The 19,638-nt window shown below is 38.6% G+C and overlaps 1 protein-coding gene across 5 annotated transcripts in view; it reads left to right on the plus strand.

Moving 5' to 3' along the window:
* Window positions 1-19,638, plus strand: part of Phf8 (PHD finger protein 8) — a 109,973-nt gene that overhangs the window by 59,702 nt on the left and 30,633 nt on the right. For all 5 annotated transcript variants that reach the window (XM_021187339.1, XM_029534136.1, XM_029534134.1 and 2 more), the window contains 4 exons: window positions 4,419-4,597; window positions 5,027-5,112; window positions 5,630-5,763; window positions 6,397-6,707. In XM_021187339.1, coding sequence (XP_021042998.1) covers window positions 4,419-4,597; window positions 5,027-5,112; window positions 5,630-5,763; window positions 6,397-6,707 — 710 coding nt within the window. The remainder of the gene's footprint in view (window positions 1-4,418; window positions 4,598-5,026; window positions 5,113-5,629; window positions 5,764-6,396; window positions 6,708-19,638) is intronic.

Below are 19,638 nucleotides of genomic sequence, written 5' to 3' on the forward strand. Positions count from 1 at the left end.
AATAGCTGAGTAGTACTCCGTTGTATAAATGTACCACAGTTTCTGTATCCATTCCTCTATTGAGGGACATCTGGGTTCTTTCCAGCTTCTATTATAAATAGGGCAGCTATGAACATAGTGGAGCATGTGTCCTTATTACCAGTTGGAACATCTTATTAGTCCTCCTTTTTTTAAATCAAGTTGCAATAAGACTAGGGACCTCCCCTCATATTAAGGCTTGATGAAGCAACCCAGTAGGAGTAAAAGAGTCCCACAAGGAGGCAAGAGTCAGAGACAGCTTCTTCTCCCCTGCTTCCACTGTTACATGTTCCATAAAAACACCAAGCTACAGTACTGTAACATATACACAGAGGACCTAGTTCAGACCCTCCCCCCAGGCTCCCTGATTGTTGGTTAAGTCTCTTTGAGTCCCTATGGTCCCTGATTAGTTGATTCTGTAAGCCATTTTCTTGTGGTGTCCCTAAACCCTCTGGCTCCCTTAATTCTTCCACTGCCTCTTCTGCAGGATTCCCTGAGCTCCACCTAATGTTTAACTGCATCTGCTGCCAAAACTTGCTGGATGAAGCCTCTTTGATGATTGTGCTAGGCTTCAGTCTACAACTATAACAGTATCATTCAGAATCATTTCATTGACTTTTTTTTGCTGCTAGTGTTTAGGGTTTTTTAAAAAATAGTGTTATTATTCTGAATTAAATACTGTTTACATGTATTAATAATGTCATAATAACTCCATAAATATTTATTCTACATTTATTAAAAGTGAAGTTGATACTATTTTTTTCATTAATTAAGTACTTTAAACCAAATAGCAGCTTCCCCTTCCTCCTTTCCTCCAAGTCCCACCTCTCTCTTCCTCCCCTACCATCCTTTTTCCTTTCTCTTCAGAGAAGAGGAGGCCTCCCATGGATATTAGCCAGCCTTGGCTTACAAATGTAGGACAGGTGCGTGTTTTCCTATTAGGGCTAGACTAGGCAGTACAATTAGGGAAAAGGGATCCAGTGGTAGACAATGTAGTCAGACAGCCCCTGTTCCTGCTCTTAAGGGACTCATATGAAGACCAAGCTGCTTGTCTGTGTAACATCTGTGTACATCTGTGTAGGGGGCCTAGGTCTGTCACATGCATGCTGTCTGGTTGATGGTTCAGTCTGTGTGAGCACCTACCGGCCTAGGTTATTGATTCTTTAGGTTTTCTTGTGATGTCCTTGACCTCTCTGGCTCATTCAATCCTTCCTCCCCATCTTCCACAAGATTCCCTGAGCTTCACCTCATGTTTGAATGATGGGTGAAGCTTCTCAGATGAAATCTGATTCCCTCAGCTGATGGATGAAGCCTCTCAGATGACAGTTATGATAGGCTCCTGTCTGCAAGTATAGCAGAGTACCACTAAGAGTTTAAGGAGGTCTTGAGTTGGGGCAGTCATTCGTTGGCCATTCCTTCAATTTCTGCTCCAACTTCATCCATGCACATCTTGTAAGCAGGACACATTAAGGGTCTAAAGTTTTGTGGCTAGGTAGGTGTCTCCCCCCCCCCACACTGGAAGTCTTGCTTGCTTATAGGAGGTGACAGTTTTATGTTCCATATCCCCTATTGCTAGGAGTCTTACCTAGGGTCACCCTCATAGATTTCTGGGAGTTTCCATTATCCTAGCTTTCTAGCTTGTTCAACCCATCAAGCAGCTAAAAGAGTCAGATGCAGATATTTGCACCCAACCAGTGGACAGAAGCAGCTGACTCCTGTTGTTGAATTAGGCATAGGCTAAAAGAAGCTGAAGAGAAGGGTGATCCTGTAGCAGGACCAGCAGTCTCAATTAATCTGGACACCCCCCCCCCAAGATCTCTCAAACACTGGACCACCAAAAGGCAGCATACACCTGCTGATATGAGGCCCCGAACACACATAAAGTAGAGGACTTCTGGGTCTGTGTTCATTCAGAGATGATGCACCTAACCCTCAAGAGACTGGAGGCCCCAGGGAGTTTAGAGGTCAGGTGGGGTGGGGGTTGGGGACATCCACATGGAGACTGGGTGGAGTGGGGAGGAGGTGTGGGATGTGGAGCAGACAAAGGGTGGAGAGGGGGCAGGGGATGGAATATGGAATGTAAAAAAATAAATTAAAATTAAAATTAAATTTAAAAAAAGAAAAAGTTAACGTTGGCTCTTGCCTTATCATATATTGCCTTTATTATGTTCAGATATGTGCTTTGCATCTGTGATCTCTCCAAGACTTTTATGATGAAGGGGTGTTAGAATTTGTCAAAGATTTTTCAGGAGCTAATGAAATGATCATGTGATTTTTTTTCTTTCAATTTGTTTATATGGTGGATTACATTGATGGATTTTTGCATATTGAACCATCCCTGCATCCCTGGGATGAAGCCTACTTGATCATGGTGGATGATGTTTTTGATTTGTTCTTGGCTTTGGTTTGTGAGTATTTTATTATTTTTGCATCATTGTTCATGAGGGAAATCGGTCTGAAATTATTTCTTTGTTGTGTCTTTGTATTGTTTAGGTAACAGGGTAACTATGGCCTCATAGAATGACTTTGGCAATGTTCCTTCTGTTTGTATTTTGTGAAGTAATTTGAAAAGTATTGGCATTAAATTAAATTTGAAAGTCTGGACTAATTCTGCACTAAAACCATCTGAGATTGGACTCTTTTGTTTGGGAAACTTTTAATGACTACTTCTGTTTCCTTAGGGGCTATAGGTCTGTTTAAATTATTTACCTGATCTTGATTTAACTTTGGAAAGTGATACCTATCAAGAAAATTGTCCATTTTTGATTTTTTAATTTTGTGGAGTGCAGGTTTTTGAAATAAGACCTATTGATCCTTTGCATTTCCTTGGTCTTTTGTTATGTCCCCCTTTCATTTCTGATTTTGTTAATTTGGATATTCTCCTCTCCCTTAGAGTTAGTTTGGCTAAGGGTTTGTGTGTCTTGTTGATTTCCTCAAAGAACAAACTCTTGGTTTCTTTATTTTTTGATTGTTTTCTTAGTTTCTAATTGATTGATTTCAGCTCTCAGTTTGATTATTTCCTGCCATCTATTTGTCTTGGGTATGTTTGCTTTTTTTTGTTCCTAGAGCTTTTAGGTGTACAGTTAAGTCACTAGTATGAGAAATCTCTAATTTCTTTATGAAGGCACTTAGTACTATGAATTTTCTTCTTAGTTCTACTTTCTTTGTTTCCTATAAGTTTGGGTATGTTGTGCCTTCATTTTTGCTGAGTTCTAGAAAGTCTTTAATTTCTTTTTTTCTACTCTGACCCAGTGGTCATTGAGTAGAAAGTTGTTCAGTTTCCCTGAGCGCATAAGCTTTCTGTTCTTTCTTTTGTTGTTTAAATCCAACTTTAATCCATGGTGGTCTGATAAGATATGGGTGGTAACTTTAATTGTATTCTTTCTGTTGAGACTTACTTTGTGACTGAGTATGTGGTCATTTTGGAGAACGTTCTGTGAGGGGCTGAGAAGAAGGTATATTCTTTTGTGTTTTGGTGAAATGTGCTGTAGATATGTAGGTCCATTTAATTCATAACATCTATCTGGGTGACCTGTCCTTTTGTGAGATTGGGGTGTTGAAATCTCCCACTATTGATGTGTGAAGTTCTACATGTGATTTAAGCTTTACTAATGTTTCTTTTATAAATGTGGGTGCATTTGGGACATAGATGTTCTGAATTGAGAAGTTATCTTGGTGAATTTTTCCTTTGGTGAGTATGAAGTGTCTTTCCCTATTTCTTTTAATTAATTTTGATTGAAAAGTCTATTTCATACACATACATAATGCATTTTTTGGTTCTAAGAACAGTTGATCACTTATTTTTGTAGTAATTTTTGAGAATTTAATTTTAATACGATCACCTAAATAAGACCTATGTGATAGCTACAACAGTTGTCATCCCAGCATGAGTAAGGGCAGTCACACAAGATCTCAAGCCTAGATGAAGGGTTACAGGCAAGAGATAATCATTCTTCTCCAGGAATGAGGCCCCTAATGGGTTATCCAATCCCATGAGACCAGTCTTAAAGACCTAAACATACAAGCAGCACTATAGCCCTAAACACATAAACATACAGTCTGCACTATATGGATCAGTAGGCTGTATTTACGTGTGTGTAAGTTATTATTGTAACATAAGCAACAGTAAGAGGCTATGAATTTGAGATGGAGTAGGGGAACATGAAAGAGTAGCAAATGGAAATGATTTAAATACGGTATTCATGTACATGCCAAATTTTACAAAAAATAAACAGCGCATTTTGATGAGGATTACATTGCGTAATAACTTAGTGAGAATTACCTTTGGGGAAAAGTAATGAGTGTCGATTGAGGGATTTGCACATGTTAAGCATGCATTCTACCATTGATTCATTAGCCCTACCATGACTCATTTCATGGTCTTGTTCTCATTTTTCTAGTACGAAGAGGATGAAGAGTGTATCCAAATCCCGGAGAGCCAAAATTGCAAAGAAGGTAGACAGTGCAAGACTGGTAGCAGAACAGGTCATGGGAGATGAATTTGACTTGGATTCAGATGATGAGCTGCAGATTGATGAGAGATTGGGAAAGGAAAAGGCGAACCTGTTAATAAGATCAAGTATGTTTCTGTATTATTTTTTAACTGTCCTGCCATTTCACACTTGTTTTAGGTTTGAACTTTATGGCTTTTAGATTTACCAAGCTCTAAATACCTACAAGATTATTGTTTTTTCTTTTTTTCAGTTAATTCCTCACCTCTTTGAATTATTTTTTGGTGGCCATTACTTCAGAGAAAATGCATTTTTGTTTGTTTATTTGTTTTTAAGCCAGGGTTTCTGTGTAGCCCTGGCTGTCCTGTAACTTACTCTGTAGATTAGGCTGGCTTCAAACTCAGATATACACCTTCCTTTACCTCCCAAATGCTGGGATTAAAAGTGTACACACTGCCACCCATTGGAAATTATATTCTTATTTTGCTTCCTTTGAGTGTTTGGCTCAGATGCATCATAACATTAGCCTCAGATTAATATATTGCATTGTATTTTAGAATTTCCCCGGAAATTGCCCCGTGCAAAACCTTGCTCTGACCCAAACCGAATTCGTGAACCTGGAGAAGTTGAGTTTGACATTGAGGTAAGAGAGTGTCCTAGATCTGGCAAAGGGACAAATATATTGTGCATTTAATTTCTGAAATATAAGATAAATACTGAATGCTAGGGTAGGGATATTCTTCACTGTAGAGCATTTACTTATCCTGTGCAAAGCCCTGGATTCAATTTCTGTCCTTGTGAAAAAAATCAAATTGCACGCTAAGTTGTGACCAGCATATAAATGGAAGATTATAATTTAATTAAAATATTTTAAAATATTAAATAAAAGGCAGTATCACTTAGGGAAGAGAGTATATGATTTGTAGTTATGATGTGTCCCTTCACATATTCTTTTAATTCATTGTTTCCTAGATTGCTTGTATATCGAGTAGGAATCATAGTGCTTTACAAAGATGCATAAAGATTAAAATGGAATGATAAATGTATTGCATAATAGATGGTCTACATATAGGATGTTAGGACTCACACTGTCAAACCTGTATTGGAAACTTACCAGACCTGTCCTGTACAATTGAGGCAGTGTATTCTTTCTTTAACAGGAGGACTATACCACAGATGAGGACATGGTGGAAGGGGTTGAAAGCAAGCTTGGGAATGGGAGTGGAGCTGGTGGAATTCTTGATCTACTTAAGGCCAGCAGGCAGGTGGGGGGACCTGACTATGCTGCCCTCACGTGAGTAATCTTCATTTTCTAGGCTATCAAAAGAGTACCACCCAAAGGGCTAGGCCAGCTAATTATTTGTTGAGCATTTTTATATGTTTTGGGTTTTTGAGACACGGTCTCTTTATTTATCCCAAGCTGGTCTGGAACTCCTAGTACTTTTTGCCTTGCCTCCAAATGAGTGCTGATATTACAGGCATGTACCACCATGCCCATTACTGAACCAAGTAGACAGATAATTAACAAGGATATTTATGCTGAAAAAATAATGTGAATGTGAAAACTGTCCTTAAAATCTTCAGAGATGGCAGTGACAGGATATGTAGACTTGAGGAAGAATCAATTTTAAGTACTTTGAAAATGGGCCAGGGAGTCATTGAAAGAGAATTGTTAATAAAAGGAAATAATGCAGCATAGATGGTGAAAAGAGGATTCTGTCTCTCCTCATTGCTTGTCTTTAGAGAGACTTGAGGCAAAATTAGCTTTTCATGAAAACAGATTTTAGTATTATTTTCATTCTTACCCATGGATGGTTCTCTCCTTTGTAATACCTTGATTGCCATAGCTATTCTTCCTGAGTGTTCTGACAGTTGGTTTCTTCTGGCTACAATAACTTCCCCAGTGTTTCTCCTTTGTCCTTTGCAGTGAGGCCCCAGCCTCCCCCAGCACTCAAGAGGCCATCCAGGGCATGTTGTGTATGGCCAACCTGCAGTCCTCATCATCCTCACCAGCTACCTCCAGTCTGCAGGCTTGGTGGACTGGAGGGCAAGAAAGAAGCAGCGGGAGCTCCAGCAGTGGGCTGGGCACTGTGTCTAGTAGTCCTGCTTCCCAGCGCACCCCAGGAAAACGGCCCATCAAGAGGCCAGCATACTGGAAAAACGAGAGTGAAGAGGAGGAGAATGCCAGTCTTGATGAGCAAGACAGCTTGGGAGCATGCTTCAAGGATGCTGAGTATAGTAAGAACATGTTAGAATATTAGGCTAGATCAATGAGTTCCCTTTAGCCCAATCTTAATCCTAACTCTAAGAGAAAAGTGAACACAGGTCTCAACCTTAAGCTAGAAACTTATTTTTTTTCTGAGCCATGTTTTCATGCTCTGTCTGTAAAATGGCAGTTATCTGTATCCCCATAAGTTGTTGTAAGAATTAAGAGATTATGTTTATACCCACTATTAGACCTTTAGTGTCTTACTCACGGCAAGTCCTCCATTGTAGTATAGTTTTCTTATAATTAGCTGTCATCTGGTTTTGGTACTATTTATGTTTCACTTCAGCAAACTCATTTCCTCTCTTGCTTATTTGACTTTTATCATCTGTATTTTAATGTTCTATGTTTATCAATTCATTTCTTGCAAAGGTATATACCATCAGGTCTCCATAGCTGAGCATTCCATATCCATTGTTTCATCCATAGATCAAAAGTATGTGGGAAAAAATTACATCTATATTGAACATGTATAGACTCTTCTTTCCATTTTCCTCTAACTTGTATAGTACAACTATTTACATTCAAAGTAAATGATTGAAGGGCATGGAGTGTATACAGATACAATAATATTTTATATAAGGAACTTAAGTACACATGGGTTTTGGTTGATGAAGGAGGACATTCTGAATTAAATTTCCTTGAAGTAACAATGGAAAACTGTAATGACCTTCATGGATTTTTACATATATAAGAAACAAATCCTAAAATATGATGATTTTGGAATAATATAATGAATAAAGCACTGGTTTATATAATGTAGGTAACAATAATGCTGATTTTTTTTTTTACTGTTTTCAAATTATATAAATGTAATTTTCATTGACCGAGACTAACAAACTAGAGAAAGCCAAAACTCCTTTGACCTGATACTTTTCTTTCTGAGTATATTTTCTTTTTGTTGTGTTCATACAGCTTACATGTAAACATATATATTCAGTGTATAGTTTTGTTTAATGTGTGTAGCTCTGCAGTTTGCTGGGATTTCTTTCAACATCAGTACATGAAAATCTGCTTCACTGCATACAGGTTTGCTTGCTCCAGACTCTTCTGTAGCATCACGATGTTTATTCCTTTCTCTATTTGACATTTAGGTTGTTCTTAAGGGTTTTTTTTATTGCATTGAAAATACTTGCAATAATCTTTTTATGTCTATTTTGCCAGGAAATGTCTCTCTAGAATAGGAAAACTTGTTGAGTTAAAGATTGAATACAAGATACATACTGATAGTGTCAAACTATGTTTCAAAGGATCAGTTTATGAATAGTGTATGAGAAATACCTTTTCCCTTATATTCTTATAGTGAGTGAATATTAAGAATCATTTAAGTTCTCTAACTAAAGGTGGTGCTTTCTTTGTTTTATATATTTTTTGATCCTTTGTTCATTTTCTCTGAGCTATCTGTTCATTCTTTCAATTATTTCTTTTTTCAAAAAAATTTCTTACGGATTTGTAGTTCTTTTCACATTGTTGTATTATTGTTTCCTTGATGATCATTATCATCTCCTCCTCCTCCTCTTCCTTTTTTTTTCAAGATAGGGTTTCACTGTGTACCCCTTGCTGTCCTAGAACTCATGTTGTAAACCAGGCTGGCCTTGAATTCGGAGAGCCACCTGCCTCTTCCTCCTTGGAGCTGGGATTAAAGGTGTATGCTACCACTACCTGGCTTCCTTTTAATACTTTTTTTTAAATTTATTTATTATACGTAAGTACACTGTAGCTGTCTTCAGACACTCCAAAAGAGGGCGTCAAATCTTGATACGGGTGGTTGTGAGCCACCATGTGGTTGCTGGGATTTGAACTCTGGACCTTTGTAAGAGCAGTCGGGTGCTCTTACCCACTGAGCCATCTCACCAGCCCCTTTTAATACTTTTTATTCTGTGTTTGTTAGGTTTTTTTTTATATATTCTGGATATGCTATGTTTTTCTTGCCTTTTTTTGTTAGAGAGGAACATTGTGTATTTCTTCTCATTTCTGTACAGGCCTCATAGTTGAGAGCTACTGGGGAGAAGACAGAAGAGTAGATGCAGGAAGTGGATAGAGTATTTTTCTAGTCTTTGCTGTTGTAGTTCCAGACTCCTGACTATCTCCTTGCCTCATTTTTTTCTGGTTTGCTCTTTTTCTGTGCATCATAGTATCATAGTCAATTAACCTCCTTACAGGAAGATTGCAATACTGTTCTTTTTGAGGCAGGTTTTATTAAGTAACCTGATCCTTCTGATACACAGCCCACATCTAAACTGCAAGCAGGAGACAGAGTACACTGGGCATGGCACAAATCTGTTGAAACCTCAAAGCCCACCCCCAATGACACACATCCCCTAACAAGGTGACACCTCCTATTTCTTCCCAACAGTTCCAACAATTGTGGACAAAATATTCAAATGGGTATATACAGGACATTCTCATCTAACCTACCACAGAAATCTGATAAAAATTTCCCATTCTGTAGTTTGTCTCATTACTCAGTTACTTATTCAAGCAAACAGTGTTTGTACACTGTTTAGTTTCATGAGGTCCCAATTATTAATTGTTTGTCTTAATGCCTATACTATCATGGTCTTGTTCAGAAAGTCCTTTCCTATACCAGAGAGTTCAGACATACTCCTCATATCTACTCTATTAGGGTCAGGGTAACAGGCCTTATGTTAAGTTACTAAATCCATTTGGAGTTGACTTTTGTGCAGCATAAAAGATGATGATCAAGTCACATTCTTCCACAGGTAGCTATCTAGTTTGTCCAGCTGTCTTTTCTCTGAGTATTAGTGGATTCTTTATCAAGACTCAGGTGTGTTTATTTGTGAATCTGCAATTTAATCTGTTTATCAATGAGTCTATATTATGATATGAAATCCTGGATTGTAATAGCTCTAAAACTTTTGTTGTTATTCAGTACTTTTTGACTCTCCTGGGACTTCTGTGTTTCCCTTATGATATTTAAGATTGTATTTCAATTTCTTTGAAGAATTATATTAGAATTTTGATGGTGATTTTATTGAATCTGTAGCTTGCTCTTTGTCAAGAAGGCTGTTTTCACAATATTCATTCTGCCAATCCATGAACATGGGAAGTTTCTGCATCTTCTGTTGTCTCTTTCAGTTTTTCTTTTCAGTGTCTTAAAGTTTTGATTGTACAAAATTTCACTTCTTTTGGGTATTCCAAGATATTTTTAGGTAGTTGTGAAAGGTATTATTTCTCTGAATTCTTTCTCAGTATGCTTGTCATTTATATATAGGAAGACTACTGATTTTTATGTTAATTTTACATCTTGCTATTTTGCTGAGTGTATTTATCAGCTGTAAGAGGTTTCTGGTGACATCTTTAAGATCTTTTACATATAGAAACATAGCATCTAAAAATAGGTACCTTGACTTCTTCCTTTCTTATTTGTATTCCCTTTATCTCCTTCACTGGTCTTATTGTTCTAGCTAAGACTTCAAGTACTCTGTTCAGCAGGAGTAAGGAGAGTGGACAACCTTGTTTTATTCCCGATTTTAGTGGAAATGCTTTGAGTTTCTCACCATTTAGGTTGATGTTGGCTGTGAACTTCTTGTACATTGCCTTTATTATTTTTGAGATAAATCTCCTGTATCCTTAGATTCTCCAGGACTTTTATCATTGGGGGATGTTAAATTTTGTCACAGGACTTTTCTGCATTCAGTGGTTTATGTTCTTTAGTCTATTTATGTTGTGGATTATGTTTATTGAGTTTTATATGTTGAACCATCTCTTTATCTCTGGAGTAAAACCAATTTTGATTACAGAGGATAATCTTTTTGCTATGTTCCTGAATTCTGTTTCCAATTCTTTTGAGTATTAAGGGTCCATTGCTTTCCATTCAAATTTTAGAATCAAGGTTTCCACTTCTATGAACTTGCTTTGAAAGGGATTGCATTAAATATGTAGATCAACTTGAGGACTATTAATGTCTTAACAGTGTTAAGACATCCAACCTTAGAAGTCTTAATAGTAAGATTGGATGTTTTTACATTTATTTATGCCTTTGTAGGTTTTTTTTTACCTCTTATGTTTCCTCTGTTAGATTTATTTCTTCTTATTTTTTGATATTACTAGAAATACAATTTTCTTAATTTACTTTGTATATTAGTTATTACTAATGTATAGAAACAAGACTAATTCTTATATGTTGATCATACCTTTTTTCCAACTTTGTAGAGTTCTGTTATTACCTATACTGTCACTCCCAAACTCCCAACCCCCAACCCAACTATGGTAGGTTCTTTAGAATTTTGTATACATAGCGATGATTTTATTTTTGCCTTTCCAATTTGGTTTTTCCTTTTTAAGTTTTACACAGATATCTATAAAGTTTTGTTTATAAGCAGGAATTTGGCAATTTCTAGTACTCCTTATATAATATTATTAGGTAAGGATATTAGTTTAAGAGAAATTTATGCAGAATTCTAATTCTAAAAAGTAATAAATGTTAGAACTGTAAAATGAAGCAAGCTTGATTATTAGCAATGCTCTGTGCATGTTACTCAGTACTTCTGTTTTGGTCTCCGTATCCTATGATTTATAAAACAGGCCTTTATTAATTCATTCCTATCACAGCCTTAATACAAAAGTTTACTTTCTTGTGTGTGTGTGTGTGGGGGGGTGCGTATTCTGGCATAGAAATTTGGGATCTGTCATAGGCATGTACCCAAAGTCAAGGTATTTCTTATATTTCGGGTTTACTGATTTGGTACTACTGTATCCTGTGGATCATCATTTTCTGCCACTGTCTGCAGAGCTTGAAGTAACCATAGTACTGTAAAGAAAGTCATTGCCACTTGAACTTTCAGCTCTTAACTACAGAGCCATCCCTCCAGCCCTGCAGTTCATGAGCCTTTAGAACTGGTTTGTAGGAGGAATGTAAAAGATTTTTGGAGATATAAAATAGAAAACCCCTTAAATACTGTAAGAAAAGCAAAATGAGACATTTTTATTAGATATTTTCTTCATTTACATTTCATATGCTATCCCAAAAGTCCCCTATACCCTCCCCCCGCCCTGCTCCCCTACCCACCCACTCCCACTTCTTGGCACTGGTGTTCCCCTGTACTGGGGCATATAAAGTTTGCAAGACCTAGGGACCTCTCTTCCCAAAGATGGCTGACTAGGCCATCTTCTGCTTCATATGCAGCTAGAGATACGAGCTCTGGGGGGTAATGGTTAGTTCATACTGTTGTTCCACCTATAGGGTTGCAGACCCCTTCAGCTCCTTGGGTACTTTCTCTAGCTCCTTCACTGGGGGCCCTGTGTTCCATCCAATAGCTGACTGTGAGCATCCCCTTCTGTATTTGCCAGGCACTGGCATAGCCTCACAAGNGACAGCTATATCAGAGTCCTTTCAGCAAAATCTTGCTGGTGTGTGCAATAGTGTCTGCGTTTGGTGGCTTATTATGGGATGGACCACCCAGAAACTGCCCCACCCAGGGGTCCATCCGAAAATGAGATATTTTAATGGGATTCAGAAAAAAACAGAATGCCAAAAGAAATGTGGACCTTGGGGGACCAGTTCTTGAAGCTTCAGAAGGGAACAAAGTCTCTATCGGGACCTAGCCTAGGGGCCATTCATATTCTATCAATTGATCTGGCTGTATTCTGGCAGCATCCTGAGAAAAGGTGAATACTTTTTTTGGTGGAAGAAATCTCAAGACAGGATAGCATTCAGGCTAGGATGTGTCTTGGTTACTTCTTGCTCTTCTCAACCAGGTAGTGCATAAAGATATGAAAAGTGTTCAGTGTGATGCAAAAAGTAGCCTGACTGAGTTTTAAAATGTGGCCACAGAAGAAATAAAATAGATATAGTTTTGTTAAAGAGACTAACACTAATAAAAGAGTACTGGGATGATAGATAGGAAGTTATCCTAAGGGTGAACTCGTCCACCAAGGCTGCAACTAGTGAATATACAAATTCATTTTGAGACAGGGATAGGACTGACAATAGCACTGAATGGGGTTCCTGGTTTAAAAACAGCTTCATGAAATAATGCTTCCAAGATTCAGTTATCAAAGCATACAAAAGCCTGATCTAAGAGGGACTATATATATCTTGAGCTGGCAGCTGAACACAGCAGTGTCACCCACATGATACTAGTTTTGGGGGCATGAAAAATTCAGGATTGAGGAAGTGATCAAGTTTTGCACCATGGTTCCACACATGGCTGAATCCAGGCAGTGTGTGGCAGGGCTGGAGTCCCTGCAAGGAGACATAATAGACTACTGTGTGAAGCTATTAGGTGAAAAAGTCCAAGTTAGAATACAAACCCTAGGGTACTGGAGAAGTCAGAACTATAAGATCTGTCTGCCAAGGAAAGCTTCAGGCAAGGAGTATAGCAACACATGGTGGCTCACAGGCAAGTGTAACTACAATTCCAGGGAGTTTGACACCATCTTCTGGTCTCTGGACACCTTGAACACGTTGCACAGACATACATACACTAAATTAAGTAAAAAATTTAAAATGTCCTATTAACCCATTATTAGCAAGTGGTTTTTGTATGTGTCTGTGTGTGTGTGCATGTGTGCATTAGGCCTAGCTCTCTATTGTGTAAATCTTTTATTTTTAACTTTATTTTATTTTTAATTTATTTTTTACACTTCATATTCCATTCCCCGCCCACCCCCATTCCACCCTTCATCTGCTCCACATCTCATACCTCCACCCCACCTGACCTCTAAACTCCCTGGGACCTCCAGTCTCTTGAGGGTTAGGTTCATCATCTCTGAATGAACACAGACCCAGAAGTCCTCTACTGTATGTGTGTTGGGGGCCTCATATCAGCTGGTGCATGCTGTCTGTTTGGTGGCCCAGTGTTTGAGCGATCTCGGGGGTCCTGATTAATTGAGACTGCTGGTTCTCCTACACGATCGCCCTTCTCCTCAGCTTCTTTCAGCCTTCCCTAATTCAACAACAGGGATCAGCTGCTTCTGTCCATTGGTTGGAGGCAAATATCCCTTTCAGCTGCTTGTTGGGTCTTTCAGAGGGCAGTCATGCTAGGTCCCTTTTTGTGAGTTCTCCATAGCCTCAGTAATAGTGTCAGGCCTTGGAACCTCCCCTTGAGCTGGATCCCACTTTGGGCCTGTCACTGGACCTTCTTTTCCTCAGGCTTCTCTCCATTTCCATCCCTGTAATTTTTTCAGACAGGAACAATTATGAGTTAAGAGTTGTGACTGTGGGATGGCAACCCCATCCCTCACTTGATGTCCTGTCTTCCTGCTGGAGGTGGGCTCTGTAAGTTCCCTCTCCCTACTGTTGGGCATTTCATCTAAGGTCCCTCCTTTTGAGTCCTGGGAGTCTCTCACCTCCCAGGTCTCTGGTGCATTCTGGGGGTTCCCCCCAACCTCCTATTTCCTGAGGCTGCCTCTTTACATTCTTTCTGCTGGCCCTCAGGGCTTCAGTCCTTTTCCCTCACTCAATACTAGATCAGGTTTCCCTCCCCCCCCATCCAATTTCCCTCCCAGGTCCTTCCCTCCCTCCCTACTTGTGATTGCTTTCTTCTCTCTCCCAAGTGGGACTGAAGCGTCCTCACTTGGGCATTTCAGCTTGTTGAGCTTTTTGAATTCTGTGGGCTGTGTCTTGGGTATTCTCTACTTTTTTTTGACTAATATCCACTTATTAGTGAGTACATACCATGCATGTCCTTTTGGGTCTGGGTTACCTCACTCAGGATATTTTCTAGTTCCATTCATTTGCCTGCAAAACTCAGGATGTCCTCGTTCTTAATAGCTGTGTAGTATTCCATTGTGTAAATGAACCGCATTTTCTGTATCCATTCTTCTGTTGTTGGACATCTAGGTTGTTTCCAGCTTCTGGCTATCACAAATAAGGCTGCTCTGAACACAGTGGAACATGTGCCCCTGTGGCATGGTGGGTCATCTTTTTGGGTATATTCCCAAGAGGTAGATATATTTCCAATTTTCTGAGGATCCTCCAGATTGATTTCCAGAGTGGTTGTACCAGTTTGCAGTCCCACCAGCAATGGAGGAGTGTTCTTCTTTCTCCACACCCTCTACAATGTGTGTTGTCACCGGAGGTTTTGATCTTAGCCATTCTGATTGGTGTAAGTGGAACCAGGGTCATTTTGATTTGCATTTCTCTGATCACTAAGGACTTTGAACATTTCTTTAGGTGCTTCTCAGCTATTCGAGATTCCTCTGCTGTGAAATCTAGGTTTAGTTCTATATCCCATTTTTTGATTGGGTTGTTTGGATATTTGGTGATTAACTTCTTGAGTTCTTTACATATTTTGGATATTAGCCTTCTGTCGGATGTATGGTTAATGAAGTTTTTTCCCCAATCTGTAGGTTGCCGATTTGTCTTATTGACTATGTCTTTTGCCTTACAGAAGCTTTCCAGTTTCATGAGGTCCCATTTATCAACTGTTGATCTTAGAGCCTGAGCCATTGGAGTTTTGTTTAGGATATTTCCCCCTGTGCCAATGAGTTCAAGGCACTTTCCCAATTTCTCTTCTATTAGATTCAGTGTATCTGGTTTTATGTGGAGGTCCTTGATCCATTTGGACTTGAGCTTTGTACAAAGTGATAAATATGGATCTATTTTCATTCTTCTACATACAGACAGCCAGTTAGACCAGTAACATTTATTGAAGATGCTTTCTTTTTTCCATTGTTATATTTTTGTCATCTTTGTCAAAGATCAAGTGACCATAAGTGTGAAGTTTTATTTCTGGGTCTTCAATTCTATTCCATTGATCAACATGTCTGTCTCTGTACCAATACCATGCAGTTTTTATCACTATTGCTCTGTAGTAAAGCTTGAGGTCAGGGATGGTGATTCACCCAGGTGTTCTTTTATTGTTAAGAATTGTTTTCACTATTCTGGTCTTTTTGCCTTTCCAGGTGAATTTGAGAATTGTTCTTTCCATGTCTCTGGAGAATTGTGTTGGGATTTTGATGGGGATTGCATTAAATCTATAGATTGCCTTTGGTAGGATGGCCATTTTTACTATGTTAATTCTGCCAGTCCATGAGCATGGGCGATCTCTCCATATTCTGAGATCTTCTTAGATTTCTTTTTTGAGAGTTTTGAAGTTATTGTCATACAAGTCGTTCACTTGTTTGGTTAGAGTTACCCCAAGATATTTAGATATTAGCAGGTTTATAATAGTAAACAACCTCACTTGTCAGTACCAGTTTTCTGTATTTTGTTACATGATCAAATGTTTGTTGAGAAGCAAATTAACGAAGAAAGGGTTTACTTTGGGTTAATGATTTGAAAAAGTACAGTGCATCATAGTAAAGAAGGGAGGACAGCAGGAACATGAGCTTGTCATATTGCATCCTCAGTCAGGGAGCAGACAATAGACAGGAATCAGGGCCAAGCAATAGAAGTTCAAGGTCCTCCTCCACTGACCCACTTTTTTCAGCAACAATCTATTTCCTGAAGATTTTACAACCTTCCACACAGTGTCAGCAGATAGTGCCAGTCAAACATGTAAGCCTGTAGGGGTTATTTCTTATACACATCACAGCAGTATGTGAAAATTTTCTGAATCAGTTTAAGAAATTTTATCATGATTACTCTCACATGGTCTAGAGTAGCATCTTTATCTGCAGTTCATTCTTACTTGATTCTCTACAACCATACAGTTGGTTTGAGCCTGTCTCCATGACCACTATGACCACTGCTATTATTCAACAACCTCCTCCCCCATCTTAATTTCTTTGTGTAAAACTTCTAGTACACTGTTTAGTAGTAGTGGTAAAATTGTCATTCTTGTTGTGCTGACAATCCCTCCTTTTTCTCCCTTTCTCCCTTTCCTCCTTTCCTCTCTCTTCCTCCCCAAACCCCCTCTGTGTATGTGGTATTGGGAATTGAAGCAAACATTAGGCAAACAATCTACTAGATGAACTACATCCTAAGGCCCTGTCTTTTTTCAATTAATTTATTTATTCACTTCATAACCAAATCACAGCCCTGCCTCTCCTCCTGCCACCACCTTTGCCTCTGAGAAGGGGAAGGTCCTTCCTGGGTACCAACCCACCCTGGCACCTCAAGTCACTGCAGGACTAGATACATCCTCTGCCACTGAGGCCAGACAAGACAGCTCATTTAGGAGAACAGGATTCACAGGGAGGCAACAGAGTCAGGGCAAGCCCCTGCTTCAGTTGTTGGGGACCAGCATGAAGACCAAGCTTCACATCTGCTGCATATGTGTGAGGTGGCCTAGGTCCACCCTTTGTATGCTCTTTGGTTGGTGGGTCATCCTCTAGGAGCCCCCAAGGATCCAGATTAGTTGACTCTTTGGCCTTGTGGAATCCCTATCCCCTCTGGGTTTCACAGTCCTTCTCCCAACCCTTCCACAAGACTTCCAGAGCACCTGCTAATGTTTGGCTGTGGGTTTGTCTCTACAACATTTGTTTCAGAACTGGGTGGAAGAGGAAATGGGAGAGGGGAATGGGGCCAGGAATCAGGTGTAGGGAAAGCACATGGGGGGCGGGGGAGAGTGAACAGAAATAAGCAGGGGTGGGCATCTCTAGTACTTAACCAGAGACCTGAGATGGAGGAAGCTATGAGGGTTGACTATAGCTGAGACTGCTAGCAGTGGAGGATATGGATCCTGAACTGGCCATCTTCTGTAGCCAGGAAGGATGCTCCCAGTGAGCAATAGAGACACCAATCTACCCACAAAACGTTCAGCCCGAAATTTATCCTGTCTACAAGAAGTGCAGGCCCAGGGGAGGGAGTAGAGACAAAGGGGATGGCCAGCCAATGACTGACCCAACTTGAGACCCATCTCGTGGGCAAGTACCAATCCCTGATACTATTAATGATAACTCTGTTATCAGACAGGAGACAGGAGAGTAGCACTACTGTCCTCTGAGTCCACCCAGCAGCTGACTGAATCAGCCTGTCTTATTCTTGATCATAGAGAAAATGTCTGTTTTTCACTGTTTACTGTGATATTGAATGCCATATATCATGCCTTTATATTTTTTCTGAGAAAGTTTATATGACTCTAAACCTTTATTTTTTATTTACACATTCTATATGCACAATTACATACATAACATTATGTGTACACAGAGGTCAGAGGACAATTTGCAAGAATTGCTTCTCTCCTTCCAAAGTGTGTATCCAAGGCATTGAACTCAGGTTATCAGACTTGCCAGCAAGTTCATTCATCCACTGAACAATGTTGCCAGACCTATAAAAATTTTTCGTCTTGATATAATGCATTTTAATGAATTTGGTTTTCAGCATAGACTAATGTCCATCCATTCTTTTCTCATTATTTGTTTGTTTGTTTGCATTTGGTGTTTTGCTTTATAAACATATGTGAACTGCCATTTGGGTGCTGGGAATTGAACCGGGGTCTTCTGAAAGAACATCCTGTGCTCTCAACCACTGAGCCAGCCCCCTTGTTTATTTTTTACTGATGTGGTTTTCTCATGTTGAACTGCTCTTGCATTTCCAAGATAGACCTCATTTGATGATGGGATACAATCCATTTAATAGTCTTTAAATAAGAGATTTGTGTCACTGGGCATGGTGGCGCACGCCTTTAATCCCAGCAATCAGGAGGCAGAGGCAGGTGGATTTCTGAGTTCGAGGCCAGCCTGGTCTACAAAGTGAGTTCCAGGACATTTAGGGCTATACAGAGAAACCCTGTCTCGAAACTCCCCACACCCCCCCCGCAAAAAAGAGATTTGTGTCTATGGTTTTATTTTAGTATCATTTTCTTTTTCTAGCTTTTAGATGAGGATAATGCACACTTTATAGAATTAATACCGTTTTTCCTGTTTTGGAACAGTTTGAGAATAATTGCTATTAATTTATTTAAAGTATTTAACTGAACTCACCAGACTGGGGACAAACCAAACAGTTTCTCCCTATATAGATGGTTCTGGTATTACAGATGGCTGCCACTGTGCCTAGCCTGGGCCCTTCTTTGTTAGAAGCTTTTTGATTGATTTAGTCTCTCTACTTTTTTATCTATCTATTTAAAATTTCAACTTCTTTTTATGTTAGACAATTTATATTTTCTAAGAGTTTACCAATTTTATATACTTTTTTCACTTATGTAATTAGACTATACCATAACAGTTCTTTTTCTTTCCTTCCCCTGAGGCATGCCCTCTTTATTTTCATTCATTATTATCACATGCATATATATATATATATATATATATATGTGTGTGTGTGTGTGTGTGTGTGTGTGTGTGTATGTGCGTGTATGGGTATATATATATATATATATATATATATATATATATATATATATATATATATAACCTGCTCAGTCTGTATACTGTTACTTGTGTGTATTTTTCAGGGCTGACCATTTGGTATTAGATAGCAAGTTTGTGGACTCCTCCCTGGGGGAAACTATTTCTCCCATTGTCAGTATTCCTACTTACCTGTAGTTCTTTGTGAAGGGTTGAGAATCAAATAACACATGAAAATTGTTCAACTTTTATATTCATGCCCTTTCATACCCTAAAATATCATTAATGAATATTAATGCTGTCCAAAACTGAGGATCCTATATCTAATTTTGAATACTAAATTGTTTTAAAACATACAAAATATTCGTTGGGAATTAAGCATAAAATGTTAAAGATGAATCATTATGAAATATATTCAAAAGCCCTTACATGATAACACCTGACATAGTGAGAGAGTATTTAAAATGCATTATATACCTGTGTACATTGTGTAACAATCAGTTTACTTAAAAAAGATTATCAGTGCTTCTAGGAGAGAAATTCTTTTATCAGTAAGTATATTATAAAAATTTCTTTGTTTTTACATTTATTTTATTATTATTATTATTATTATTATTATTATTATTATTATTATTATCTTTTATTTATTTATTTATTATTTTCTTTATTTACATTTCAAATGCTATCCCGAAAGTTCCCTAT

This window comes from Mus pahari, chromosome X (assembly GCF_900095145.1).
Source record: "Mus pahari chromosome X, PAHARI_EIJ_v1.1, whole genome shotgun sequence".
Classification (NCBI taxonomy): domain Eukaryota; kingdom Metazoa; phylum Chordata; class Mammalia; order Rodentia; family Muridae; genus Mus; species Mus pahari.